General features: G+C 66.7%; 7 protein-coding genes across 8 annotated transcripts; 4 read left to right on the top strand and 3 right to left on the bottom strand.

The window, feature by feature from the left end:
* Positions 1-273: 273 nt before the first annotated feature.
* On the bottom strand, positions 274-3,529 carry BTBD17 (BTB domain containing 17). The gene is made up of 3 exons (XM_066331840.1): positions 3,439-3,529; positions 2,213-2,489; positions 274-1,725 (listed from the first exon to the last, which is right to left on the bottom strand). Exons 1-3 carry the CDS (start codon positions 3,527-3,529, stop codon positions 645-647), a joined length of 1,449 nt encoding a protein of 482 aa, XP_066187937.1. The 3' UTR covers positions 274-644.
* A 3,734-nt stretch (positions 3,530-7,263) lies between these two features.
* GPR142 (G protein-coupled receptor 142) lies at positions 7,264-8,566 on the top strand. Its single transcript, XM_066331841.1, has 2 exons — positions 7,264-7,387; positions 7,713-8,566. Exons 1-2 carry the CDS (start codon positions 7,264-7,266, stop codon positions 8,564-8,566), a joined length of 978 nt encoding a protein of 325 aa, XP_066187938.1.
* Positions 8,567-13,626: 5,060 nt separating this feature from the next.
* GPRC5C (G protein-coupled receptor class C group 5 member C) lies at positions 13,627-15,864 on the top strand. Of its 2 annotated transcripts, none has more exons than XM_066332303.1 (4): positions 13,627-14,642; positions 15,220-15,314; positions 15,508-15,651; positions 15,797-15,864. In XM_066332303.1, exons 1-4 carry the CDS (start codon positions 13,631-13,633, stop codon positions 15,827-15,829), a joined length of 1,284 nt encoding a protein of 427 aa, XP_066188400.1. In that variant the 5' UTR covers positions 13,627-13,630; the 3' UTR covers positions 15,830-15,864. The 2 variants fall into 2 exon arrangements, with proteins under 2 accessions (XP_066188400.1, XP_066188399.1); XM_066332302.1 differs by having other exon boundaries at positions 15,217-15,314.
* Positions 15,865-18,005: 2,141 nt separating this feature from the next.
* CCDC137 (coiled-coil domain containing 137) lies at positions 18,006-20,121 on the bottom strand. Its single transcript, XM_066332301.1, has 6 exons — positions 19,847-20,121; positions 19,422-19,549; positions 19,035-19,245; positions 18,700-18,782; positions 18,500-18,579; positions 18,006-18,369 (listed from the first exon to the last, which is right to left on the bottom strand). The coding sequence occupies exons 1-6, from the start codon at positions 20,083-20,085 to the stop codon at positions 18,172-18,174; spliced, it is 939 nt and encodes a 312-aa protein (XP_066188398.1). The 5' UTR covers positions 20,086-20,121; the 3' UTR covers positions 18,006-18,171.
* A 102-nt stretch (positions 20,122-20,223) lies between these two features.
* OXLD1 (oxidoreductase like domain containing 1) lies at positions 20,224-21,926 on the top strand. The gene is made up of 2 exons (XM_066331838.1): positions 20,224-20,288; positions 20,735-21,926. Exons 1-2 carry the CDS (start codon positions 20,244-20,246, stop codon positions 21,068-21,070), a joined length of 381 nt encoding a protein of 126 aa, XP_066187935.1. The 5' UTR covers positions 20,224-20,243; the 3' UTR covers positions 21,071-21,926.
* An 822-nt stretch (positions 21,927-22,748) lies between these two features.
* On the top strand, positions 22,749-23,338 carry PDE6G (phosphodiesterase 6G). Its single transcript, XM_066331837.1, has 3 exons — positions 22,749-23,024; positions 23,100-23,140; positions 23,228-23,338. Exons 1-3 carry the CDS (start codon positions 22,879-22,881, stop codon positions 23,302-23,304), a joined length of 264 nt encoding a protein of 87 aa, XP_066187934.1. The 5' UTR covers positions 22,749-22,878; the 3' UTR covers positions 23,305-23,338.
* Positions 23,339-23,692: 354 nt separating this feature from the next.
* On the bottom strand, positions 23,693-25,331 carry TSPAN10 (tetraspanin 10). Its single transcript, XM_066331836.1, has 3 exons — positions 25,234-25,331; positions 24,383-24,957; positions 23,693-24,015 (listed from the first exon to the last, which is right to left on the bottom strand). The coding sequence occupies exons 1-3, from the start codon at positions 25,300-25,302 to the stop codon at positions 23,709-23,711; spliced, it is 951 nt and encodes a 316-aa protein (XP_066187933.1). The 5' UTR covers positions 25,303-25,331; the 3' UTR covers positions 23,693-23,708.
* Between the last annotated feature and the right edge of the window lie 251 nt (positions 25,332-25,582).

The raw sequence follows: 25,582 nt of genomic DNA, 5'->3' as shown, positions 1-25,582 counted from the left end.
CTCTCCCCGTGCCAAACCCATCCCAAGCAGGGACCCACATCCCCACAGGGAAATCCGTGCCTGGGTGGGTGTTTTCCTTCCCAGGAGTTCTATTGGATGGAGCTGAGCTGGGGAGCAGCATCACCCCAAAAATGCCCCACAAATCCCACACTTGTTTTCTGCTTTATTAGGAAAGGGGTGGGGGTACCTGGACAGGGATGGGACAGCTGCCACCACCACTGGGGACGGTGCCCCACACAGCTCCTCTCCTGGGGGAGGCTGATGGGCCCCTCATCCCCAGACTGGGCAGCTCTATTTGCTCCTGAGCTGGACCCAGCTGTCCACACAGAGGGACCCTGGGGCTGCCTCACGGGAAGGATGGGCTGTCCCTGTCCCCATCCCCGCACCCACTGGGGTCTGTCATGTGCCCACGAGCTGCACATTTCACCTCCCACGCCCCCTCCATGGGTCTGGGGTGCTCCCAGCACCCTCCATCCCCAGTGACAGCGGTGGGGACGGGACGTGGCAGGGGAACAGTCAGGGAGGGGTGGGCAGTGCAGAGCACAGTCCTGGAGCCCCCCAGCGAGGGGACTCCCATCTACCTACGGGGCCAAGCGTTCCCCCCACGGTGCTGGGCCAGCACGGCAGGATCCAGCTGTGCCCCGTTACTTCTTCACCTTGATGAGGGAGTGGTAGACGGGCTTGATGATGATGTGGAGGTGCAGGGAGTTGTCGATGAGGTACTCGGAGGTGCGTTTCTGCAGGTCGGCGTGCGCCAGGAAATCAGCTGCCTCGTCCGAGCTCTGGTGGAAGCTGTAGGCGTGCTTGACCAGCACTCGGCCCTGCTGCCTCACGCCCACCAGCACGGTCTTCTGGAAGCTGACCCCGGCAAAGTCGGGGCTGCTCATGGCCGGGGTGATGACGAGGCGCGGGCGCCCGTCCTCGATGCGCACGGGCTGGATGGCACCCGCCACCGAGTCCGAGTACACGGGCCGCAGGCTGACGGGCAGCCAGCGCGGCGAGAACAGCACGTTCCAGGTCACCCTCTTGCCGGTGTCGTGGCTGCTGGGCCCCAGCTGGGTCTGGAAGCTGGTGCTGCGGTCGTCCCGCGCCGGGTTGGTGATGACCCACTGGGAGCCCCAGCTGGGCGCGAGGTAGTTGCGAGGCAGGAACATGCTGCAGTTGACGTCGAAGTACTTGGCGAAGTGGAGCGGGGAGGCGGCGTGGAACTGGAAAGCCTGGAAGAGCAGGTCCTGCACTGCGCCGCGATGCCGTGCCAGCACCGCCGACTGCGCCTGCAGCCGGAACAGCTGGCTGGGCGCGATCATGGGGTAGCGGATGGCGCGCAGCACCCGCTCGGCCACGGGCGCCTCGGGCTGCCGGCGGCTCAGCCAGCCCTCCACGGCGGTGTAGAGCTCCAGCTCGCTGTGCAGCACCAGGTCGGAGCGCTCCAGCAGCAGCAGCAGCAGCTCCACGCTCACCGAGCCCCACTCGGCGCTGCCCAGCACCGCCGACAGGTTCCAGGCCAGGAACTGGAGGCAGCTCTCCTGCAGCGCCGCGTCCCCGACGCGCACGGCGTAGTGGTACCAGCCCACCACGTGGCCCTGGCTGGACTCGCTGGCCAGGTGGGTCCTCATGTACTCGGCCACGCCGCGCTGCAGCCCCCAGACCCGGTACTTGCTGGCCAGCTGGTGCATGGGGATCGCCTGGTGCAGCAGGATGGAGACCCCCCCGCAGTACAGGTACCTGGGGCAGAGCGTGGGGTGGTGACACTGGGGACACCCATCCCTGGGCAGCTCAGTTCCCAGGGGAGCAGCCTCTACCCATGGGCTGCCTTCCTCTGAGTATTCCCACCCCGTGGGGTCCCCAGGGAAGCATCCCTCCTCCTTGGATGCTCCCCTCTGCGTGTCCCTATCCCATGCAATCTCCATGGTCCCCAGGGGAGCATCCTCCTTCCCTAGCTGCATCCCGTGAAGTCCCTAGTGGAGCATCCACTTTCTTTGGCTGCATCCCTCCAGGTACATGCATCCCACAGGATCTCCATGGACGCCAGGGGAGAATCCTCCCTCCTAGGATGCATCTCTCCCAAAATGTACATTCCACGAGGTCCCTGTGGCTCCTAAGGGAACATCCCCCTTCCTTGGCTGCGTCCCTCTGGGCATCCCTATCCCATGGAGTTCCCAGGAGAGCAGCACCCTCCTGCATCTCCCCATCCCTCGAGGTCCCCACGCACCTGATGAACTTCTCGAAGAGCGCGGCGGTCTCGGGCGGCTCGTACAGGGTCACGACGCTCTGGTTGCGCAGGAGGCTCTCGAAGACCTCGCTCTGGAGGCTCAGCAGCAGCTGGTGGGTGTGGAACACCTTGGGCTCGTCGGAGGCGGCCGAGCGGACCCGCAGCACCGAGTCGCTGCCATTGCCGTTCTGCAGCAGCTCCTGCAGCCGCTGCAGCAGCGTCAGCGAGTGGTTGATGGTGGCCGCCGTGGAGTCCCCGCTAAAGTCGGCTTTTTGGGCTGCAGGGAGATGGGACCGTCCCAGAGCTGCACCCCAGTCCCAGGCACTCAGGTGGGATGAGGTTACTGAGGGGCCGTGCACCTCCTGCCTCCACTCCCCCAGTGCCAAAGGGCCGCTGGTGCCAAGGGGGTGTGAGGGAACAAAGGACATGGGGACATTTGTGTCCCTGAGAGCCAAAAAACTGCCTTTCCGCAGCAGAAGGGCTGAGACCACCATGTCCCAGGCCGGGGTGTGCTGGGAAATGGCCCGGTGCCGGCAGCACTGGCTCTCAGCCCGGTTTGCCTGTCCTGATCCCGTCCCCGCTGTGGGCAGAGCGAGCCCCGGGCATTGCCCTGATCCCTCCCATCCCAGATGGATACATGGGGGACAGAGAGCATGTGGGGAGCCAGGCACGCTCTGCCCTGCACCCAGGAATGGGGTCCCGAGCAGCCTGGGGACACCAGCTGTCCTGGTGTCCGTGCTGGGATCCCAACAGGGACCGGAGGGGGATCTGGGAATGTGGAACAGGGGTCTCCATGTTCCTGTGGGCACTGGGATCCTTCCTTTCCTCGCCTCTTCTCCCTCCTGACACCACTCGCACCCGCTCCTCAGAACATCCTTCCCGAAGGAGCAATTTGGCCCCGTCTGTCTCAAATCCATCTTGCCTCTCAAATCCCGTCTTGCCGAAGGATTACCCTTCCCAGCGCCGGCTTAAGGCTGGCTGAGCAGGGATGGGGAAGGGGAGCAGGCGCCCTGTACCCCACTGGACTCACTGTCCCCTTCTCCGGGCACCAGCGAGCACAACCCGGCTCCGAGAGCGCAGGACATCCAGGAGCCGCTTCCATCCCCTGCCGGCACCCCGACGGCAGCCGCAGAGACGCACTCAGCTCTCCATCAGCCGCCCAGCCGCACCCCGGCACCCGCGGCTCGGGGACCCTCCGCGCCTCACCCCACCACGGCCACCCTTACCGGCTTGCACGGTGAAGAGGAGGAGGAGGAAGGCGGCGGCACAGCCCCAGCGGCGGGTGGCCACGGGCCGGGTGCCCGTCAGCCTGGCCATGGCGTCGCAGGCGCATCTGCCGGGTGCGGCACACGCTGCGCGCCCGGGGCTTATGTAGGCCACGCGCCCTCCCGGCCCGGGAGCCCGCGCCGCCGCATCGATTGGTGGAAACTGGGACCGGCCGTTGCCACGGGAACGGCTCCCAGCCTCCCTGCATCCCACCCTGACCCCCCAGCCCCAGCCCTGCACCCCGAGGTGCTGCTGAGAGGGGACGTCGAGGTGCGGCACCTGCTGCTGGCACCGCCGCTCCGGAGCCCCACGCGTGGCCGCGGCCCTTTGTGCCGGGGTCTTTGCATTCAGGGCACAGCTCGGTGGCCTCCCGCTCCCCCCGGCTCATGGGTATTCATGCCGGCAGCAGCCCATCACCATGGCATCCGCGCTGCCGGCAGGAACTGCCTGCCCTTTTCCCAGCCTTTGCAGCCAAGAGGCCGCCCGTGCGCCCTGTGCGGCCTCCCTGGCCCCCCGCCCGCCCCGACACCTCTTGGGGGGCTTCACCGTGGGGCTGGGGCCCCCCTAAAGCGCCAGTGCCACAGGCGCAGGCCGAGGTGGTGCTGGGTGAGCAGGGTAGGGGCAGCTAGGTGTCAGCTAAGTGGTACCAACCCCGCCGTGGCTGTGGTCCCGAAGGCACCCTGAGGTGGGGACCCAGGACCATGACCCCAGGTGAGGGGACACGTCCCACAGAGGAGGCGGCTCAGCTCGCAGGGGCACAGCAGCCCCTTTCCCACTTCTGAGGATCCCTGTCCTCCTGCACAGCCGTTTGAACACGGGCTTAGACACGCTTTCCAGATGTTGAGCGTGGGCAGATGTTGCAGCAGCTGCCAAGGGGGTGGGATCACCATCTGTCCCTGACCCATGGGCACAGACTCTGAGGACGAGACACTGATCACCCCCAAGGCACGCTGCTGGGGCTCCCTGGCCCCTTGCAGAGACGGGCAGGTGGACAGTGCTCAAACCTTGTGCCCCAGCTGGGCAGGGGACCCCCAAAATCGCGGTGCCAGCAGAGCTTCCAGCCCGGGTGGGTGTCCTTGCACCGTGGGGGCCCAGAGGACAGGGCCCCCGCCAGGGCACAGCCGGTTCACGGCTCAGCACGTCCGACGCTTCATTTCACCACCCTCCTGATAAACAACAGCTTGTGGGAGCGTGCGTCCAGCGCGCCGCCAGCACCGTGCCACAGCCACAGCCCGGGGACCCCCGTGTCCCCAGCGGGGACATCGGCTGCTCACGGCGGGGAGGTGACCATGGGGGGACACAGGGGACCACGGAGCTGGTTCTGGAGGCCACCAGGGGACAAGGTGACATCCCCCAGCCCGCGGTGAGGTGAGGGAGCGGCTGTGCTGGCCCGGAGATTGCTGCGGAGGTGACGCCGGGCTCGCTCACCATAGCGACCTGTGCCAGGCAGCAGTGCCAGGGCATCGCCCCTGAGGGCTGGGGGGGCACTGGACAGAGGGAGCTGGACCCGGGCACCGGCAGGGGACATCAGCCCGCTCTCTGTGCTGCTGGGGAAACTGAGGCACGGTGTCTGGGTAGTGGGCACTTGGGAACAGCCAGGGCAGGGCTCAGCAGGGACAGGCAGGCAGCGCACACGGATTCACACTCGCGTGCACAGCCGCACGTCACACCCTGTGCACACCCGCTCCTCTGGGTGCCCAGAGGGGGCCGCGCACCCAGCCGCCCACTTGGCCCCGGACCACCATCCCTACTGCTCTGGGGCGGGGACGAGCTCTGTCACGGTCACTCGGAGCTTCCCAGGTGACCCCTTCCCTGGCCCCCGCGGGAGCCAAGGGGACGTCCCTGTCCCCAGCCAGCCCAGCCCGCGGCTCTGCCCGTGGCTCTGCCCACGGCGCTCTCCCTCCGCCCCGTGTCCCGCGCCCCGAGAGGCTGTGCCATGCTCCGGGTGCCGGCGGGGACAGAGACACTGGCAGGGACACGGGCACCGGCGAGGACAGGGACACCAGTGGGCACCCCGGAGAGGACACGGACACCAGCGGCAGCACGGACACTGCCGGGGACACGGAGAGCGGTACGTCCTTAGGAAACGCCGAGCCCAGGGAAGGTGGCACTGCCCGCCCGGCGGGTGGCACCGGGGCCACCCAGGTGAGAGTCGCCTTGGGGAGGGGGAGCAAAGGGGGGCCCAGAGCGAACCCGCCCCTCCAGCAACACAAAGGGCATCGGGCTGGGAAAGGGTTAAGGAGCTCGAGCCGCGGCGGCAACCGATCGATGCCCCAGTTCGGCGGGGGACGTGGATGGACGGCACCTCCTGCTGATGAACCGGAGCTAATTTGCAGTTAATTGGCACCCCTCTGCTCCCCCATCCCCCCACTTCTTTTCCCTCGGGCTGTGCTCAGGATCTTGCTCGGGTCCCGGCCGGGAGTTTCAGGGTCGGGGAGGTGGGACCCCCGGAATCCCACACACACCTCGGGCACTTCTGGGGGAGCAGATCCATCACTGGGGGGCCCGGCACGGGAGAGAGCCCTGACGGTCCCTCCAACCCCGGCCCCGAAGCCATGGAGTGTCTATGCAGTCTGGGAAAAGGGGAATTTGGGGTGTCCCTGGGGCCAGAGTCAGACTGGGAGCAGCGTGGTGCCCCGTACCCCCGCCCTGAGCTCAGGACCCCCCTTTTCACCCCGCACCTCCCGATCCCAGGACCCCCTGTACCCCACAACCCCCGACCCCAGGACCCCCCGTACCCCACAACCCCTGATCCCGGGACCACCCATCATCCCTCACCCTTCCCCAGCACTGGGACCGGGGGTGGCAGTCCCCCACGGGATGCCAATTTTGGGGAAGTTTGTGACCAATCAGACCGCAGCGCTCAGCTCCGGCCTCACCACTCCCGGGGAGCCCCTCTCCGATTGGGTGGGGCCTGGCTGCCCTGAGCCAATAGGAGCGCACAGCTCGGGACGGGGGTGGAGCCGCCCTGGTTTATGAATGGGCGAGGGCAGCGCGGGCACTATCCGGGCGTGGGGAGCGGGCAGGAGGATCGCGCAGGGATGGGGCTGGGATGGGGCAGATAAGGGGCACAGATAGGGCAGGGATGGAGCAGGGGTAGGGCAGAGATCAGGGCAGAGATCAGGGCAGGGATGGGACAGACATGGGGCAGGGATCAGGGCAGGGATGGCGGCACAGACAGGGATGCGGATACGGATGAGGATGCGGATACGGGCGGGGATGCGGGCAGCGCCGTGGGCAGGGCCCTTGCCAGGCTCCGCTGTCTCAGCCTGAGGAGCTGCAAAAGGACCCAGTTGGCAGCCTGGAGATGGCACCACTGAGACCCGCCCCCCCCCCATCGGCACCTCTGGGTCCTCTCTGCCACCACTGGGAGCCGTCTGGTGGCACCCAGCCCGGGCTGGGGGCCAGAGCCTCCCTCTGCAGGCAGCTGTCCAAGAACATGGTGTTTTAATCCGGTTTTCTACAAAAACGGGCCTGAGGGATAAAGAAGGAGCAGCTCTGGCAGCAGCGGCTCTGCTGGGACATGCACAGGGTGCTTGGGGTGCATTGTCTCCCATGGGTGCAGCAGCCCCAGGTCTGCCTGTGGTGTTTTGGAGCTGCCCGCTGTCCATAAATGCTACAGGACAAGGGAGCTGGGATCCAGCCAAAGTGGGGATGCCCAGGTGACCGTCCCTGTCCCCAAGCCCACAGTGGCATGTCATGGCTGACCTCCTGCCCGGGGGCCATCAGGACCCTCATCCCTCTGGTGCTCCCTGTCTCTCCTCACAGCTGATCCATGGTGGAAGATGATGGTCCCAGCGCCCAACAGCACGTGGGCACAGCCAGAGCCAGAGCTGGAGAGGTCACCCTGCCTGGTCGGCATCGTCCCCATTGTGTATTACAGCCTCCTGCTGGGGCTGGGGCTGCCAGGTGAGGGGGCTAGGGGGCTGGGAAGAAAAGTCCTCAGGGTGGAGGGACCTTACCTGCTCCCCCCAGCCTCAGACCCGACCCCAGTGCCCGGCTGTGCTGCCCAGCCCCAGGGCAGGTGCCGCCACCACGGGGACAGATGGTATTTGCATTGCTTGGGCTGGCACACGGAAGAGATTAATCAGCCCAACAAATCCCCACAGCACAGGGATATTTATAGCTCTCCTCAGCTGGAGCCTGGGCACCCCCAGGATCCGGACACTGCAGGGGAGAGGGCTGTGAGCCCCCAGCTCTCACCTCCACCCATCGCTCCCCTCCTTCCCTCCAGTGAACATCCTCACTGCCGTGGCCCTGTCCCGCCTGGCCACCAAGACCAAGAAGTCATCGTACTGGTACCTGCTGGCCCTGACCACCTCCGACATCCTCACCCAGGTCTTCATCATCTTCGTGGGCTTCATCCTGCAGACAGCCATCCTGGCGCGGGCGGTGCCCAGCGCCTTCATCCACACCGTCAACGTGCTGGAGTTCACGGCCAACCACGCGTCCACCTGGGTCACCGTGCTGCTGACCGTGGACCGCTACGTGGCCCTGTGCCACCCTCTGCGCTACCGCACCGTGTCCTACCCGCGCCGCACCCGCAGGATCATCGCGGCCGTCTTCGCCGCGGCGCTGGCCACCGGCATCCCCTTCTACTGGTGGCTGGACGTGTGGCGTGACGCCGACCCCCCCACGGCGCTGGACACGGCGCTCAAGTGGCTGCACTGCGTCACCATCTACTTCCTGCCCTGCAGCATCTTCCTGGCCACCAACTCCGTCATCATCCGCAAGCTGAAGCGGCGGAGGCGGGCGGGGGGCGGCAAGACCACGGCCCTTCTGCTGGCCGTCACCACCGTCTTCGTCGTGCTCTGGGCTCCCCGCACCGTGGTGATGATGTGCCACCTCTACGTGGCCTCGGTCAGGAGGGACTGGCGCGTGCACCTGGCCTTGGACATCGCCAACATGGTGGCCATGCTCAACACCTCCCTCAACTTCTTCCTCTACTGCTTCGTCAGCCAGACCTTCCGCCGCACGGTGGCCGAGGTGCTGCGGGGACACCCCCGGCAAGAGCCCCGCCGTGGCAGCGCTCACTTCCCGCCCCCAGCCCTGAAACCGCTGAAGCCACTGGAAAACACCGAGCTCTGAGGCAGGGCAGTGCCCTGCTGGCAGTGCCGGTGTCCCCCCAGCCCCACGCACTGCACCAGGGAGACCCCACCCGCCACGGAGCCAGGGTTAGTGCCGGTGGAGGTGGCAGGGGGAGGTGGCTGTGCCCAGACATTCATTTGGGGAGCTCGTGGTGCCTGGCAGCAGCACCCCAGGATGGGCAGCTCAGTCCGGCCCCTTGGGCAACACTGGAACTCATCCAGGGATCTCATCCAGGGAACTCACCCAGGACATGCCCCAGCTCAGTGGCACCGAGGGTCCTGGGGAGCCCAGGGGCTGCCCGTGGTCAGGAGTGGAGGGCACAAGGGAGCTCCTGCGAGCCCTGACAAGGACACGGTGCCCGCTGGGTGCCGCTCCATAAACTGCCGTGCTGAGACCAAAATTCCGCCTGGGTCCGGCTCCCTGTGGGCAGCTGGAATGGAGGCGCCCTGCCCCAGCATCTCTGACACTGGGTCCCTCTGCCCTGCCCCCCCCGTGCCCGTGCCCTGCCCTCAGGAGGGAGCACCCACAGGGTCTGCTGTCGCCAGCAGTGGGGTCTGAACACATGGTAAGATCACAGCTCCTGGCCCCCACCCATTAACCCCCCTGGCAGCAGCCAGGCTGCAGCTCCCCGGGGAATGCCCCCCTGCATCGTGTGCAGCCAGTGCTGCCCTCCCACTTACACCAGTGCCAAACTGGTGTGACGTTGGAGGAGCGGCCGTGCCTTGCCAGCCTGACCCCAGCTGCCAGCAGAGGGCAGGGATGGGACACTGCGGGGCTGGCACTGCCGGGGCAGGGAGCTGGCGCCCCCAGCCCCCCAAACCAGCCCTGCCGCCGCCCTAATTCCCCGTAAGGTCTTTAGCGTAATCCCCCCAAATCGTCCAGCCTTTCCGCTCGGATTCCCGAGACGGGGCAGGACAGACCCAGGGGGTGCCGGGGGGAGGAGCAGGAACTCAGCTGGCTCCTGGCGGGGCGCAGAGACACCCCCAAACCCCACCAGACTCTCTGCCCACCCCCGAGCCCTGGCTGTGCCCGCACTGGGCTGGGATGGGGGGCAGCCTTTGCCCCCAGGGTGTGGGGCTGACCCACTCACGGACCCACCCTGCCCCCGCACCCGGATCGTTCTCCGCCGTGGACAGACCCCGCCGGGGATGTCACCACATCCCAGACCGGATTCCTGCCGGGGGACGGGGTTAAAGCCCGAGCCGGTGGCGCGGAGGGTACCTGGGAGGTTCTCGCTCCATTAATTCTGGCACGTGAGGAGAGCAGGACCGGGAAGGGATTAGTTATTAACCCGACCGCGGGCAGGGGCTGAGGGGCCGCCGGGCGGGGGGCTCGGCTGCCTCGGGAACCCTCGGCGGGAGCTCCGGGATTGCCACTGCCCCCCCTCGATTGCCAGCGGCCCCCCTGTGCCAACCGGTGCGTATTTACTTGGCAAAGGAGGTGGAAATGTGCTGACGGCGTCCGCCGGCGCGAGGGGCTCCGCTGGGAACGGCTCCGAGCCCCGGCCGGAGCGGCGGGAGGCTCTGGGAGGGCAGCGGGGACCCCCGGCTCCAGGCACGGCTCTCTCCTTGCCGAGGGGAGCCACCGCGGAGACGGGGCTCAGCCAGCCGTGCCACCGTGCCACCGTGCCAGCCGCCCGTCCCTGCGGCCCCCGAGGAAAGGTAAGCCTGGAAAAAATGCGCCCGGCGTGCTGATGTTTTCGGATAGAGCCTGGCCAGGGTCCAGGTGGCGGTGCTGAGCGACATCCCAGCCCCTCGGTGTGGCCTCTGTGCTGGAAGGACCAGTTCTGCCCAGTTCCACGGCTGGGATGGCGGGTCCGAGACCACCCAGAGCAGCGGGAGCTCGGCTCGGGCTCTGCCCGTGCCGGGAGCTCAGGGCCAGGGATCCACCGCCCCGAGAGCAAACCGAGGGCAGCACGTGGTGGGCATCACCCCCAGTGACCCCACGGCCTGTTGGGGTCTTTCTGTAGGACCTATAAAAACGCCGGGGGCAAGCAACGGGAACTGGGAACGCGGGCAGGGAATTCCCCGTGGGAAGGGGGAGCGGAAAACGCCCACAGGGGGTGGAAGATGAGGGTCTCCCGGGGAAGGGGGCTGGAATCACCCGCCGTGGGGGGAGGGGGGCGCTCCCGTGGGAAGGGGATGAGGAAATGACCTCCCAAGGAGAGGGACAAGAAAGGCTGCTCCCGGGCAGCCTCGGCGGGACGGACGCCTGCCGGTGGCCCCACGGGGGGTCACGGGGGTCTCGTGCTGACTCAGCAGCCGGGAAAGCCTCCGGCGGAAGGAAGCAGCCGGTGGAGAGGCCGGGCTGCGCTGTGGGGGCGGCAGGACAAGCGGCCTCCGCTCCCGGCACCGCTTATCCGAGGCTGAGCCTTGCCCGGAGAACGAGGGCTGTCCCATCCTGGAGCCTGCGCTCCGAACCCCCGGGGAAACTGAGGCACGAGGGCCGCTGCAGAGCCCCTCGCGTGCGCTGCTGCCCCGTGCCAGGGCGGGGATGATCCAATCCCAAACACCATCCCGAAGCCAAATGATCCTTAGGAGGAGAGCTGGAGGGTGGCGGTGGCGCAGCTCTGAGCCGGGACACACCGTCCTGTCCCCGGGGGCTCCGGCGGGCGCCGGTCCTTGTGCCACGGGTGCCGCCGGTTCCGGTGGGAGCCGGTCCTCCCACGGAAAGCTCTGCTGCCCTTTCTCCCCGGATTGTTTTCATCCTGGCCTGGACTGGGGCAGGCCCCGCCGGAGGCACATTGAACTTTCCTCTGCATCCTTCACCCTCTTGCTTCACCCTCCCGAAATAGCAGCGCCTGCCTGGAAACCTCTCCCAGGGCTGGCGGGGCCTCCGGGGTGTCCCAAATCTCCCAGGGCTTTTCTCCATCCCCAGGGATGAATGTGGAGTGCCCATCCCAACTCCAGGGCTGCGGTCACCCCCGTCAGGACAGGGACCACCAAACCCTGCCAGTGCCGCAGGCTGGGGCTGCCCTGGTCCCCAGCCCTCTGCAGAAAGGCCTTTTCTGGGGTTTTCTGGGGTTTTCTGGGGTTTTCTGGGGTTTTCTGGGCCCTGCTGCCCTGCCAAGGGCTCCGGCTTTATCCATCAGCTGACATTCCTCCGGGAGGCCCCTCCAGGCCGGTGTATCCTTACACCGGGGCCGCCAGTGCAGCGCCACTCCCGGCTCCCGCCCCAGAGCCCACCGGAGGTGGAAGATCCCGTGTGGGTGACACAGACCCCGCCGCTCCCTCCCTTGTCCTCTGAGGGTCTTTCCTGACGTACAGCGCTCAGCCGGCTCAGGCTGAGACCCCCAGACTCATCACACCGATGGCCAGGTGGGCTCCCCCCTACTTCACCCCCAGCCCAGGCTCTGCCCCCCTCAGCCCCATCCGTGCCCCGGGGCAGCCCTCGGGCTCTGTCCCATGTCCCCTGAGAGTCTTTCCCGGGGAGACAGAGCCGGGCTGAGCCCCCCCAGACTCATCACACTGATGGCTGAGGCCCCACTGACTCATCACACCGATGACCGGGTGGGTTTCCCTCCTGTTCGCCCCCCGCAGTGAGGGATCTTTCCCCCCACAGCTCCCTCCACGCCCCGCCGGTGCGGGACCCCCGAGCCCCCGGCCGGTGCGGGATCCCAGAGCCCCCGCCCGGTGCGGGACCCCCGAGCCCCCGGCCGGTGCGGCGGGGCAGGTCCCGGCCGGCCCCGATCGCGCTGCCGGGGCTGAGCCGCACCTCGGGGAGGGGCCGGGCCAGGCAGGCGCACGGTGCGGCGGCACCGGGGCTGGCTCGGCTCGGCACGGAGGGAGCGGAGCGCCGGGCACCGGGGGCTGCGGCCGGTGAGCGGGGCGGGGGACGGGGGGCAGAGCCCTGCGGGGCACCGGCAACGCCGACGGGAAGAGACCGGGACGGGGAGCGAGAGCCGTCCGCCCCCACAGCTCCTCCGGCCGGAGGGTTTGGGGGCGGCTCCGGAGGAGTTTCGGGGCCAAGAGCTGGCGGGAGCACCGGGAAGCACCGGGACGGTGCCGGGATGGGGGTGCGGGAGGAGCGGGCGGGGGGAGCGGGACGGGAGTGCGGCGGGACCGGGCCGGGGGAGCGGGGAAAGCCAACGGGCGATGCGAGGGACCGGGCGGGGTTGCTGGAGGAGCAGAACGGGGGACGCGGCTGCAGCCGCCGGGGGCGCCGGGGAAACCGGCCGGAGGGTGCGGGGGTACCGGGCTGGAGGCTGGGGGACGCGGTGGGAACCGGGGGCGGCAGAGCTCCTGGAACCCGCGGGCACAGGGACTCCGTCCCAGCGTGGTGCTGTGGGTTCCTGTCCCCATCCCGGGCCTGAGGAGTGCCCGGTTCGGGGTGCCCCCGGGGGACCAGGGGTCCTGGCACCGGCATGTCCTTGCTGGGGATCCCTCCCGGTTTCCTCCCCCAGCAGTGGGGCTGCAGATTCCTCACTGCGTCCTCTTCCCCGTGCCCGCCATGGAGTGGCAGGAGTGGGGTGGCAACGGTGGGGACAGGGCCTGGGACGCCGTGCCGTGCTGTGCCAGGCTGCGGCTGCCTACGTGCCAGCAGCCTGGACATGCGACCTGCACTGGGCAGGTGCCCAAAGCCAGAGGGAAGTGGGATGGGAGGAATGGAAAGAGGAAGGTGGTGGCACGCAGGGACAAGGGAAGGGAACAGCCCTGTCCCCAAGTATCACCTCTGCCATCTGGTCTGGGCACACATTTGGTGTTCCTGGGAGGCTGTCAGGCACGGTGCTGTTCCTGACACTGGAGGGAGGGTTCAGGACAGCCCCAGAGAATTCCCACGTTGGGAGGGATCATATGAGGGACAAAGGGGCTGAGCCCCTCCTCAGCTGCCACCAACCTTCAGGCAAGGAGCCAGTGGGGGACGGGTGGCTGCCTGGTCCCATCCGGAGCTCCCTGGCCATGATGGGTGAGCTCAGCTGTGCCAGCAGGACAGAGCTCCCCAAGACCACACTGCCCACCATGGGATGCCCAGTGGGGACCACAGGCAGGGATGCTCCATGCCGGGAGCTGATCCCCATCCCCAGTCCCTGTGCCCTGACCTCGCTGTGTCCCGCAGGGTCCCTGGATGCCACGGTGCAGGATGGGCACCACGGCCGTGCTGCTGGCCCTGCTCCCCACGGCCACCGCGCAGTCCACGCCGCCCCCGGGCTGCAGCCACGACCTCTCCTCCCTCTACTACAACCTCTGTGACCTCTCAGCAGGCTGGGGCATCGGGGTGGAAGCAGTGGCCAGCCTCGGTGTGGTGACCACCTTCGTGCTCACCATCATCCTGGTGGCCAGCCTGCCCTTCGTGCAGGACCACCAGAAGAAGAGCCTGGTGGCCACGCAGGTGTTCTTCCTCCTGGGCACCTTCGGGCTCTTCTGCCTGACCTTCGACTTCATCGTGGGGCCGGATTTCTCCACCTGCACCTCCCGCCGCTTCCTCTTCGGCGTCCTCTTTGGGATCTGCTTCTCCTGCCTGCTGGCCCACGCCGTGGCCCTCAACTTCCTGGCGCGGCACAACCGGGCCCCGCGGGGCTGGGTGACGCTGGCGGTGGCCCTGTCCCTCGCCTCTGTCGAGGTCATCATCAACACCGAGTGGCTGATCATCACGGTGGGGCGGCGCGAGGGCGGCCCCGCGGACCCCTGCCAGCTGGAGGACGCTGACTTCGTCATGGCCCTCATCTACGTCATGGCCCTGCTGGTGGCCGCCTTCGGCACGGCCTGGCCGACCCTCTGCGGCCGCTACGGCCGCTGGCGCAAGCACGGCGCCTTCATCGTGGCCACCACCGGCCTCTCGGTGGCCATCTGGCTGGCGTGGACCATCATGTACCTGTACGGGAACCAGCGTGCCGGCCACAAGCCCGGCTGGGATGACCCCACGCTGGCCATCGCGCTGGTCTGTAACGCCGCCACCTTCCTGCTGCTCTATGTCATCCCCGAGGTGACGCACGTGACACGGCGCAGCCCCGAGCAGGCCTTCGAGGATGACGGCTACCCCACGCGTGGGGTGGGCTACGAGACCATCCTCAAGGAGCAGAAGTCGCAGAGCATGTTTGTGGAGAACAAGGCCTTCTCCATGGATGAGCCATCCTTTGGTAGGTGCCAGGGGTCGCCAGGGACCCTCTCACCCCATGGCAGGGCTGCCAGCGGGCACCATCCTCTTGGGGACCCTGCGGGATGTCCCCAGCGTGGATGGCAGCAGCGGCTGGGTGATGAGATGTCTGGCAGTGACCTGCCCGCCACTGGCGCCTGCTGCTGTTGTGGCTCCCGAGAACTGGCCGGGCTGGGTGTACCAGTTTGGGCTGAGCCCAGCAGCCGCAGGGAGCTCCCTCCTCAGCGTGGGGTGCCCGCGGCTCCTGCCCCTCCGCCCCAGGCCCACGAGACCCTGCAATAACACGGGGTGGTGACAGTCCCAATGGGTGTCATGGGTGGGGACACCAGGTGTCTGCACCCCATGGGGGAGGGAGGGTTCCCCTGAGCAGCACCTGCACCTGAGAGACCCTACAATAACAAGCCGTGGCCAGGCAGCAGCGATGCCAACCCTGGGGACAGGAGTGTCCCAAGGGAAAGGCACGCAGCTGCTGAGTCAGCTCATTAAACCTGCTAACGAGGTACGGGGAGCCCCAGCAGGGTGGCAGTGGCTCTGTGGTGACTGTCCCCGTGTCTCAGCAGCCAAGAAGCCGGTGTCCCCATACAGTGGCTACAACGGGCAGCTGCTGACCAGCGTCTACCAGCCCACTGAGATGGCCCTGATGCACAAGGGGACGGTGAGTGTGACACCAGGGGTGGCCATATCCTGCCAGCACCGACGGCCATGGGGGACAGGGTGTGGGTGGGAGCTTCTTGTGTGTCCCAATCGCTGCTGTAACGGGGTGAGGACCTTCCATACCTTACCTGGGACCCCGTGGGACCGGGTCACTCCCGGTGCTGTGACCTCCCACCCTCGTGTCTGTCCCTCAGAGCGAAGGTCCCTACGACGTGATCCTGCCCCGCGCCTCCACCAGCCCCATGCCCGGCAGCGCCAGCTCCACGCTCCGAGCCGAGGACGCCTTTGCAGCGCAAGCCCGGCACTCCAGCATCCCGAGGGACACCCGCAGCTGCCAGGTGGGTGAACGGTGGCTGCAGCGGGGACAAAGTCCAACCCTGCCATGGTGACGGCCCTGCCCGGTACCCAGAGCTCCCCCCGGTGGGTCAGGGTACACGTCCGTGGTCCTGGTGCCACCGCAGTGCCACCTCGCTGTGCCCACAGGTGCAGTCCCCGTACAGCAGGAACCGGTGGTGAAGCCCCCGTGACGCAGCTCCCGCAGCGCTGGCCCCTCTGTCCTGCTGCCCGGGGCCCGGCCGGCCTCATCCCGCCCTGACGTGTGAATCCCACCCCGGCTGGCAGCCAGAGCTGCTTCCTGCCCGTGGGATGCCTGGACACGGTGCCAGAGCCAGCGCTCCCCCCTGGCCGTGGACCCCCACATCCCTTCCTCAAGGACTGGCTCCCGTGGGGACACCCCCAGCTGTCGCCTCACTGCCTTCGTGACGCACAGACACCCCACATTCCCCACATCATGGACCCTCCAAAGCTGGGGACCCTCGCCCAGGGCACCCTCAGCACTGAGCCCCTGGCCCCACACTGACCCCCACCAGCCCTGGGGACCCCGAGCTGAGCTGGCCCCATCCCACCGCAGGGCACAAGGGGACACAAAGCTGTCCCCAGCTCTGCCTCCTTCTGTGCCTCTGTTTCCCCATTGGGGGTCCAGGGGATCAGTGCCTTGCTGGGGCTGGGGACCGGCCCCCCACAGCTCTGGTCACCTTCTCGGTGCCTTCCCCCCTCGGGGCTCGGGGACCCCCGCAGGGAGTAGGGAGGGAGCTGGGCCCCTCGCCCTCCTTGTGGCTTTCTCTGTCGAGTTTCCTTTCCCTTTTTTTTCAGGTCGCCCCAATAAAGGTGGTTTTTCCTATGATGCTGTCACGGGTGACCTGTGCTGGGGGTCCTAGGTGTTCCCAATCCCACCAGGGTCTCCCACAGGCTCAGCCCCATGCCCCCACTTAGGGGAGTGACAGGGAGCATGAGGGGGGCTCTGGGCAGGGTCCTCAGCATCCCCATCCCCCCGGCAGGCGCTGCTGGGCCGGGATCCCGCGGGCAGATGGGCTGCCGGGCAGGAGGTGGCACAGCACGGAGGACGTGCCAAGGTCGTGGTGGTTTTCCCGCTCAGATTGCCTTCCCTTCCAGAGCCATTCCTCCTCCTCCGGGCAGGAAGCCTGCGGCCAGCAGCGCCATGAATTATTCAGGGCTGGAATGGTTCCGTGGGGGCAGCGGGTGACCCGGTCTCCTTGAGCCGGAGCCGGGATGGCGGCGCTGGGGCTGCCGGTGGGCACGTGTGCCCTGCGCGGTGTCCACACAAGGGACACACAGCGGGAGTGTGGCACTGCCCGCGTCCCGGCCGTGCCTTTAGCTGGCACAAACCCACGCTCCCGGCTCCGGGGACACGGCCCGGGAGCCGGGTGTTTGCACTAGGATGTGGCCGTGCCCCCCGGGCTGTGCTGCGTCAGCCGTGTTTACCTGTCACCTGTGTTTACCTGGTGCCGAGTGGCGGCGGGGACATTGCCCAGCAGCACCAGGCACTCGGTGTCACCAGGGCCACTGTCACCACAGCACACCCTCCTACCGGCCGCGGGCAGCGCACGGCACAGCGGGTGACCCCGCAAAGGCACCTTTACAGGGGACACAGCGGTGACACCCTGGGGACGGCAAAGCCACCCGAAAAAAACAAGGTGCAAAGACCGCACCGAGGCGTGGCAGGGGACAGCGGAGCGGCTCAGCGGCAGTGCCCAGCCCCTCCGGAAGCGCGGGATCCCACCGGCCCCGCCAGCGCCGGCCGCAGCGCGGGGCGGCCGCGCTCCAACAGGGAACGCTTTGTGCCGGCGGGGCCGCGGAACAGCGGGGCCTTTGTCCGGCCAGGTGAGGCAGACACGGCTGCGCCTCGCCGGGAGCAGCCCCGGAGCCTCCCCGGAGCCGGGGGCTGCCTGGGCGGGGGGGTGGCAGGGCGGTGGCAGGTGGCACCGGGGGGAGGCGTGGGCGCAGTGGTGGGGACGTGGCAGCGCACCTGGCACCGGGGTCACCGTGACAAGGGCCAGGCAGGGACACGGGCAGTGATGCCAAGGGTAGGGCTGTGTGTGGCTGCAGCCCCAGGGCTCAAGCAGGGTCACCAATAGTGACAATAAAGGCAAGTGACACCGTGCAGGTGAGTCCTGTGGCATGCTCCGTGACCCAACACTGCCTCACTGTCCTCCCACCAGGCTGAACCGGGCAGGCACTACTGGGGTCTCCTCACGGCTGAGGAACGAGGCTCTTGCCCCCACCAGAGCCCTACCAGGGCCAGACCGTGGTGACAGTGACATGCCTGGGACTGCCACCTGCCAGCACAGCTGTGTCCCTAAGGAATCCCTAAGGAACTGGGAGCACAGACACGTTCACAGCACCAGCTCCCACTGGCACTTTTTACTCCAAGCAGAGTCCGTGGCATGGCAGAGACCCCACTCCAGCACTGAGCCGTGGAGTGTGGAGCTGCGGGAAGCCCTAGGGCTCAGCAGTGACACAAGAGCATGTCACAATGTCCCTCTCGAGTCCCAAAGTCCTCAGCCTGGACCAGCCCGGGCCCGGTCCCGCTCCAGCTGTTTGCGCCTCTGGATGTCCCTGTAGGCCTGGATGACACGTGCCCGCTCCTCCTGCAGGATGCGCTGGCGAGCCATGGACATCACCGGGGACACGGGGGACACGGGGGATGCCTGGCTCTGGGCCAAGCGAGGCGTCAGGAGGAGCTGCTTCCGTCCAGCCTGCAGAGAGATGGGACAGCTCAGGGATGAAGGGTGAGACTGCACCCCAAGGAGCTGTCACGGGCTCACTGAGGCCACCGCTGCCCTCCCAGGTACCCAAGGGGTGGGTGGCATTGTCCCCAAAGCTCACCTGCTCGGCAGGACCCTGTCCCCTGGGCCGGGAGGTGATGGTGGGTGGCTGTGTCACCACTTCTCCAAACGGCACCGTGTCTGCAAGTGAAGCCAGGCTCAGTGGCAGACCCTTGGGATGCCCAGCCCAGCTCCCTCCACCCCTCCATGTGCTGCCCCCCGGGGCTGGGGTCACCTCAGCTCCCCCCACTCCATTCCCACCTTGGAACAGGCTCTTCTCCAGCATGGCCTCCTTCTTCTCCTCCCTTTTCTTCCGAGCTTTTTCCAGCTTCCTTTTCTGAAACCTGAAGAGCCACATTACAGGAGTGGACAGGGAGCAAGGAATGAGTCCCTACCCCACGGGAGCTCCCCAAATCCCACAGCTTTCCTCCCAGGAGGGTGAAGCAGGCTTGTGGCTGTTCCCGTAGATCCATCCCTATGGAAAGGGGCCCCACTGCCCCCCAGCTGCACCCCCAGACGTGCCCTGCAGAACTGAGCAAGGGGACAGGCCACAGGCATGGGATGGCCCCATCTGGCCTCTATGGCCTTGCTCTCACTCTTTTTTCCTTTGGGACTTCTCTGGAGCTGTCCCCTCCTTCTCAGGCTCCCGCTCGATCTGGTTCTCCGCGAGGAAGAGGACGTGCTGCACCTCCTGCTCCATGCGGCAGATGTAGGAACGCTCCGACTCCCCCTTGCCCCTCCGGAACTTGGGCACAGGGATGGCCCCCGGGGCCTTGGGGCCCTTGGGTTTCTGCTGCTGCTTCTCCTCTAGGAGAGACAGGTGACATTTCTGCAGCTGTGACACCACGGGGGTCCCTCCGGCTGGCAGAGCACGAGTGGGACATCACTCGAGGGAGGAGGATGTCCCATGGCAGGATACAGCCACGCCACGGGCTCCTGGGCCAGGCCCTTGGCCACCTGCTGGGGCCACCTGCGTGTCCCACCTGCCACCCTCCTCTTCCCGGGGTCTGGGCGCTTCATGGCCTCGCTGCTCCGCATGAGCTCCCGCAGGCGGAACGGGATCTCCTGCTCGTCGGGGTGCTTGGGCTTCATGTTGTCCTTCTTCTCTTTCCTGGGGAAAGTCAGCACAGTGAGAGGACTCCAGGGAAGCACCAGCACATGGAGGGTGGGATATGGGGACCCATGCACTGGGACACCGGGACGCAGGTACAGTAGAATGCCGGGATTTGAGCACGGTGGGAAGCTGAGACTCAGGCATGGCAGGACAGCGGGACTCGGGCACGGGGACACATCAGGACACAGACACCGAGAACGGGACCCCGGCCAGGGCACACCCGCGCCCCAAGACCCCGCGTGGGCGCCGGTCCCAAACCAGGAGCGACCCCGACTGAATCCCGCGGGCACTGACCTTTTGCGCAGCGGGACGCCCGGTCCGCGTTCCGATCTCAGTCCCGCTTTCTGTCCCGTTCCCGCTTTCTGTCTCTGTCCTGGTCCCGGTCCCTGGCCCTGTTTCGGTCCCTGTCCTGGTCCCTGTCCTGGTTTCGGTCTCGATCCCAGTTTTTGTCGCGGTCCCCGGGCCGGTTTCTGTTTATGTCCCTGTCCCCGTCCCGGTCCCGGTCCCCGGGCCATGGCTCCGCCACTCCTCATGTGGCCGTTCCGCCGCCACTTCCGCCTTTCTGCCCCGCCCCCTGGTGCTTATTGGTTCCACGTTCCCCGCTATGCCCGCCTCTCTGAGCACGCCGCGCTGCCATTGGCTAGCAGAGCTGTCTCTCACAATGGGGGCGGGGCCAGGGCGCTGCGGCCGGATGCTGCTGCGGGGGGCGCGGGGGCTGGCGGGGGCGCGCCGGGGGGTGAGCGGGGACAGGGGGGACAACGGGGGACAACGGGGGACAACGGGGGGACAAGAGCTGCTGGGGACGGGGGGACACGGGGGAGTCCTCGGGAAGGGCAAAGAGGTGCTGGGCGTGAGCTGTGAGCGAGGACGGGCACACGGGGGTACTGCGGCGTCATGGGGATGGCGGGGAAAGGGGGGCTTGGGGGACATGGGGGGACAAGGAGGGGCTGGGGACTGAGGAGAGCGGGGATATGTTGGGGATGCCACTGAGGGGGGCACAAGGGGGTGCAGGGAATGGGGTGGGAGGCAGGAATTGGGGGTGTAGGGAGGGGGATTTGGCGGTGCTGAGGGGTGAGAGCAGTATGCGGGGGGCTACACTGGGAGCAAGGGGGATTCCTGTGGCTGAGTTGGGGGTGCGACATCCCCGCCGTGCCCCCCCAGACTGGTCTGTGTTCCCTGCAGCCCCCAGACAGCCCCGGAGGGACCTTGCGCTCCCACCCCACCAACACCTGCAGCCCTCGGCGGCGTTCGGCCACCCCGGGAGGGGACAGCGGCACAGCCACCCCTGATGGCGACAGCGGGGACCCTCCTGCAGCCCCCCCGATGCCGCCGCCGCCCACCCACTGCTGCGGCACCGGCTGCCCCAACTGCGTCTGGCTGGGATACGTGGAGGAGCTGCTGGAGCGGCACCGGGACGGCGGAGCCCAGGCCTTGGCGGCCGTGGAGCAGCACGTGGAGGACGAGAACATCAAAATGATCCTCAGGATGGAGATCAAGCTGCGTGCCAGGAAGGACTGAGCCTCTCCCGGCCCGCCCCAGACTGGTGGGGGACACCCCTGGTGGGGCAGGATCCGGATTTGGGTTATTTATAGCGTTGATTGTGTGCTGAGCACGGGATCCTGGGGGTGTCACACGAGGCCGGGTCACCTCCCATGGCGGAGGGAGCTGCCCTTGGGGTCAGGTGGGAGCTCAGGCGTGTCCTGAGCCCCGGATTTCCCGGGAGCTGGATGCTGTGCTCTCTTCAGAACGGCAAATCCCTGCCAAGGGCAGCCTGGGGTGGCCCCCCAGCCCTCCTCCTCCTCCTCCTCCTCCTGTGCTCCCAACTGGAATTTAAGCACCTTGGGGAGATTTCAGCACCTTGACCGTGCCCTGGTGATGGGGAGGGCTGAGGTGCTGTGCCACACCCTCCCCACTGGCACCACAAAGCCTCTTAGGGGCCTCTCCGAGGGGCGGGCTCGGGGTGGCAGCGTGTGGCACCGGGCACGTGGGAAGCAGCAGCCTCCTGTCAAGGACACTGGCCCTGTCCCTGGTGTCACATCCTGCCAGGCTGCTCTCCAAGGTGTCTTTTCTGCCTCCATCTTAAACCCCCTTAAAATTGTCCCAAGCCCCTCTCCTCCATCCTGAGAGCTCACAGCCATTGAGACCCACACAGACCCCCCACATCATCCCGGGACAAGGTCCCCAAGAAGCCACCAAGCCCTCTGTTGTCACTCATTAATGAACCCCAATTAACAGCCAGGCTCTGCACTCTGCCAGGGAAGTAGGTGGTTCTCCATGGAAAACACTCCTGGATCCCTTTAATCCTGCTTGTTGGAGCCCAACTAATTGCAATTAGTGGCAGGGGCTGAAGTTCAATTAAAGTGTGCCGAGATTATTGTGTTTTTAATTGCTTTAGTGCTGGATTAGGGAAGCTTTGGAGTGACACCAGCCGTGGGCAGGGCAGGGGCTGCCCAACCTTCTCTGGCCAGAGCCAGGACCCCCACCCAGGCTGGGATGGAGGCTGGAATTGGGGTCCCTTCACTCCCTCTGGGCTCAGGGGACACTGGGGGAATCTCTCTGAGAACGGGGATCCCCCAGGAGAGGAGGCAGGATTCCCCCCACGTGGGATCCACTGCCCACCAGCACAGTCAGGGCTAATCCTGACACCTCCTCTCCACCAGAGCAGGGGGAAGGACACCGGATTACCCCTGGGGAAAGGAGAGAAATAATCCTATTACCCCTGGGCAGGATAAATCTCCCTCCCCGAAAAGCCCCCCAGAGCATCTCTGAGGACCGAGGGGACCAGGCAGAGGGAGCAGCTGTGGAATCGCAGGACTCTGTGAGTCAGGGCTGTCCAGGCTGGGAGGGGACGTGGGGTTTCTGTGCTGCTCTTCCTGTGTCTAGAAACACCCAGGAACGTCTCCCTGGGTTGGATCCTTGCTCCCAGGGCTGTGTCCAGCTGTACAGCAGGGCCAAATCCCTCATGCCTATCCCAGAGCCAGGCTTGTGCTGCCAAGTTCTCACTCCCGGGGGCTGGGGCAAGCCATGGGAGGGTCCTGGCAGTGCCCTGAGGGGTCCCCAGGTGTCACACCCACACTGGGGTGGGGGACAAGGGAGGAAGGAGCAGCAGCAGTGCCCCCCGGGCTGCCCTTCCCTGGCTTTGGGGATTAATGGCTGAGCTGGGCTGAGGCCCCTTGGGAACGTGGGCTCTCAAAGCCCATCAGGGACAGGATAGGAGGAAAAGCTGGTGCCCCCCATTTCCCTCCAGGGGGTGTGAGGAGCTGTCCTGTGCCAGCACCGGATCCGCTGGGAACGCCGTGAGCAGGGGGTGCCAGCGCCCCACAGCCATGAGCCTGGAGCCCCCCAAGCTGGAGGTCAAATCGGCCACGAGGGTGACCGGGGGTCCTGCCACCCCCCGCAAGGGACCCCCCAAGTTCAAGCAGAGGCAGACGAGGCAGTTCAAGAGCAAACCCCCCAAAAAGGGGGTGCAGGGGTGAGTGGGGAAGGGCTCTGGGATGGGGGGGGGCTCTGTCTGGGGTCAGGCCAGACAATTCCTCTTTCCTTGCAGGTTCGGTGATGACATCCCAGGCATGGAGGGGTTGGGAACAGGTATGGGAATGCCAACCCTTTGGCAGAGGGGGGTCAGGGGCTGGGGGGTGGTCACACTGCCACAACCTCTGTCCTCTCTTTTCTCAGACATCACTGTCATCTGTCCCTGGGAAGCCTTCAGCCACCTGGAGCTGCACGAGCTGGCTCAGTACGGAATCATTTAGGATTTGGGCAGGCTCACCAGCCCTGTAGTGCTGTGTAGGTTCATGTCCCCCTGCCCACACTGGGGGTGCTCAGCTTGGAAAAATGCTCATTAAACCCAAAGGAGCACAGCAGTCAGTGTTGTGGGCTGGGGAGGAGGGAAAGCGGCTCCTCACAGGCAGCCTGGGGTGGGATGGGCAGGACACAGATGGGTTCAGGATTCTGACAAGGTTAATTTGGGGCTTGACCAGCACTCCAGACACCCCCAAATACCCACCCCCTCACTCCCACACCCAGACAGCTGCAATGTCAGCAGCAGCACCAGTGGCCACGGTGGCATGGACAAGACACAGACAGGTTCAGGACTTTCACAAGTTCTATTTGGGACCAAACCAGTCCCTTACACATCCCAATCCCCACCGTGCCCTCACTCCCACACCCTCAGAGCCGACACATCCCTGAGCACCTTCAGTGCCAGGAGCGCTCCCACGGCCTCCACCAGCACCAGGGCGGTGGCCCCGGTGGCGATGGCCCCAGCCTGGCCCCGCAGCCACGCGCCCAGCGCGGCCCCACAGCCCCCCGTGTGCACCACGGCCCCGGCCGCCGCCGCCCCCAGCCCCAGCACCCCGAAGCCGCACTGGGCGTTGGGCACGGAGCCGTTCTCCAGCGGGTCCTGGCAGCAGGAGGCCGGGACGCCGCACGCCTGCACACCCGGGGCGCTGCAGTTGAAGTACCTGCGGGATGGACACGGAGATGTGGGGTCACAAACATTTGGGGGTGTGGGGATGGCGGGGGGGAGGTGCTCTCAGCCACGGAACTGGGCACCAAGAGTGAGTTCCAGCTCATCCCTCTCTTTTCCGGGCCGTTTTGGGGCTCCTACCACCCCAAACACCAATCCCCCAGCACAGACAAGGAACAGGGGGGCTTCAGCCCCGCGGTGTGGATGGGGTCCCACAAAGGAGGTTTGCAGCCCCAAGGTGGGCACAGGGTCCTACACACAATGGGGTTTTCAGCCCCATGGTAGGAACAGGGTCCCAAAGGAGGTTTTCAGCCCCAAGGTGGGCACGGGGCCCCCACTACACATCCCCAGCCCCAACTCACAGGTTGCTCTCCCAGTCGCGGTAGGACTCGAGGCCGCAGCACTGGAGGCTCCGCTGCACCTCATCCACCAAGAACTGCAGGTCGGGATCCTCCTGGTAGCGCAGGAGGCAGAGCAGCAGCAGGTCCCGCAGCGCGTCCCGCAGCCGCCGTCGCGCCAGCAGCAGCAGGAGCCCTCCCAGCACCTCCAGCCCCCCAAAAGCCAGCACGGCACCCAGGAAGAAGCGCAGCAGGCAGGGGCTGGCTCGGAAGGCGCCCAGGCAGCCAGCCAAGGACACGGAGCTGGCCCCCAGCCCCGCCAGCACAAAGAGCAGCATGGGGTCTGAGCTCAGGGGCACCCCACGCTCCCCTCCGGCCAAGGGGCTCTTGGCCAGCAGCCCCCAGACCCCCACAGCAAGAGTCAGCAGCCCCAGCAGGAGGAAGAGGAGGTTCCAGAGGAAGGCCAGGTAGCGCACACAGTGGCTGAAGGGGCTCAGTTTGGGGGGGTCGGGGTACCACACCCCAGGGTCTTGCTCAGCCGTGTCGTCATCATCTTCATCATCAAAGGAGGAGTAGGGCAGCTCCACCAGCCTGGATGCCTGCACAGACAGAGGAGCCAAAAACGTTCCTCCAGCCCATGGACCTCGTCCCAGAGCCGAACACTGTCACGGGCTCCTGCATCCACCCTACATAGTCTTCCTTAGCTCCAAACCCACTCCTGCTCATCAAGGGGGTCCGCAGGGGAGCACCCCAGAGACTCTGACCCTAAGGGACCCGCAGGGATGCAGCACAGAAGCAGCACTACCCGGGGTGAGGGGATGTGGGGTGCATGCTAAGGGGGTTCTATGGGAGAGGAGTGGAGGTCCCGGGATTACCTGGGGCAGCAGCCGGGTGCCCTCCCCGTGGGGCTGGAACAGGCGGACTCTGCTCAGCGCCATCACCATTACCTCGTGCCCGGACCCGTCACACTCCCATCATGTGAGAGGGGCTGCGGGCGGGCTTAAATGGAGCTGTGTGTGCCGCCACACAGCTGGGCACGATCCCCCTACCCACCCACCCACCCTCACAGCTGGCCCCGATCCCCCCTGCTCCACAGCTGGCCCCGATCCCTCTTTCCAGCACCGCGGGGCCCCTCCGAGGGCACCGGGAGGAGCTGGTTGCGTGCGGGACTAAAGAGCGGGCTCTGCAGCGGCGGGAGGACACTTGTATCCGTAGCACCGAGGC

Source organism: Sylvia atricapilla, chromosome 18, assembly GCF_009819655.1.
Source record: "Sylvia atricapilla isolate bSylAtr1 chromosome 18, bSylAtr1.pri, whole genome shotgun sequence".
NCBI lineage: Eukaryota > Metazoa > Chordata > Aves > Passeriformes > Sylviidae > Sylvia > Sylvia atricapilla.
Note: the sequence above shows the minus strand (reverse complement) of the source record. Positions and strands in the feature narration are given on the sequence as shown.

Bases quoted from the DNA above. Each gene is read 5' to 3' on its own strand.
- BTBD17 (XM_066331840.1), bottom strand. From the start codon at position 3,529: ATGGCCAGGCTGACGGGCACCCGGCCCGTGGCCACCCGCCGCTGGGGC. The intron at 2,490-3,438 runs GTAAGGGTGGCC...ATCTCCCTGCAG, and splicing joins CCTCTTCACCGTGCAAGCCG to CCCAAAAAGCCGACTTTAGC. The intron at 1,726-2,212 runs GTGCGTGGGGAC...GCTCTGCCCCAG, and splicing joins CTCTTCGAGAAGTTCATCAG to GTACCTGTACTGCGGGGGGG.
- GPR142 (XM_066331841.1), top strand. From the start codon at position 7,264: ATGATGGTCCCAGCGCCCAACAGCACGTGGGCACAGCCAGAGCCAGAG. The intron at 7,388-7,712 runs GTGAGGGGGCTA...CCTTCCCTCCAG, and splicing joins GCTGGGGCTGGGGCTGCCAG to TGAACATCCTCACTGCCGTG.
- GPRC5C (XM_066332302.1), top strand. From the start codon at position 13,631: ATGCCACGGTGCAGGATGGGCACCACGGCCGTGCTGCTGGCCCTGCTC. The intron at 14,643-15,216 runs GTAGGTGCCAGG...CCCGTGTCTCAG, and splicing joins CATGGATGAGCCATCCTTTG to CAGCCAAGAAGCCGGTGTCC. The intron at 15,652-15,796 runs GTGGGTGAACGG...CTGTGCCCACAG, and splicing joins GGGACACCCGCAGCTGCCAG to GTGCAGTCCCCGTACAGCAG.
- CCDC137 (XM_066332301.1), bottom strand. From the start codon at position 20,085: ATGAGGAGTGGCGGAGCCATGGCCCGGGGACCGGGACCGGGACGGGGA. The intron at 19,550-19,846 runs GTCAGTGCCCGC...GACTTTCCCCAG, and splicing joins GGCGTCCCGCTGCGCAAAAG to GAAAGAGAAGAAGGACAACA. The intron at 18,370-18,499 runs GTGAGCTTTGGG...ATCTCTCTGCAG, and splicing joins GACAGGGTCCTGCCGAGCAG to GCTGGACGGAAGCAGCTCCT.
- OXLD1 (XM_066331838.1), top strand. From the start codon at position 20,244: ATGCTGCTGCGGGGGGCGCGGGGGCTGGCGGGGGCGCGCCGGGGG. The intron at 20,289-20,734 runs GTGAGCGGGGAC...TGTTCCCTGCAG, and splicing joins TGGCGGGGGCGCGCCGGGGG to CCCCCAGACAGCCCCGGAGG.
- PDE6G (XM_066331837.1), top strand. From the start codon at position 22,879: ATGAGCCTGGAGCCCCCCAAGCTGGAGGTCAAATCGGCCACGAGGGTG. The intron at 23,025-23,099 runs GTGAGTGGGGAA...CTTTCCTTGCAG, and splicing joins CCCAAAAAGGGGGTGCAGGG to GTTCGGTGATGACATCCCAG. The intron at 23,141-23,227 runs GTATGGGAATGC...CTCTTTTCTCAG, and splicing joins CATGGAGGGGTTGGGAACAG to ACATCACTGTCATCTGTCCC.
- TSPAN10 (XM_066331836.1), bottom strand. From the start codon at position 25,302: ATGGTGATGGCGCTGAGCAGAGTCCGCCTGTTCCAGCCCCACGGGGAG. The intron at 24,958-25,233 runs GTAATCCCGGGA...CTGTCTGTGCAG, and splicing joins GCACCCGGCTGCTGCCCCAG to GCATCCAGGCTGGTGGAGCT. The intron at 24,016-24,382 runs GTGAGTTGGGGC...TCCATCCCGCAG, and splicing joins CGCGACTGGGAGAGCAACCT to GTACTTCAACTGCAGCGCCC.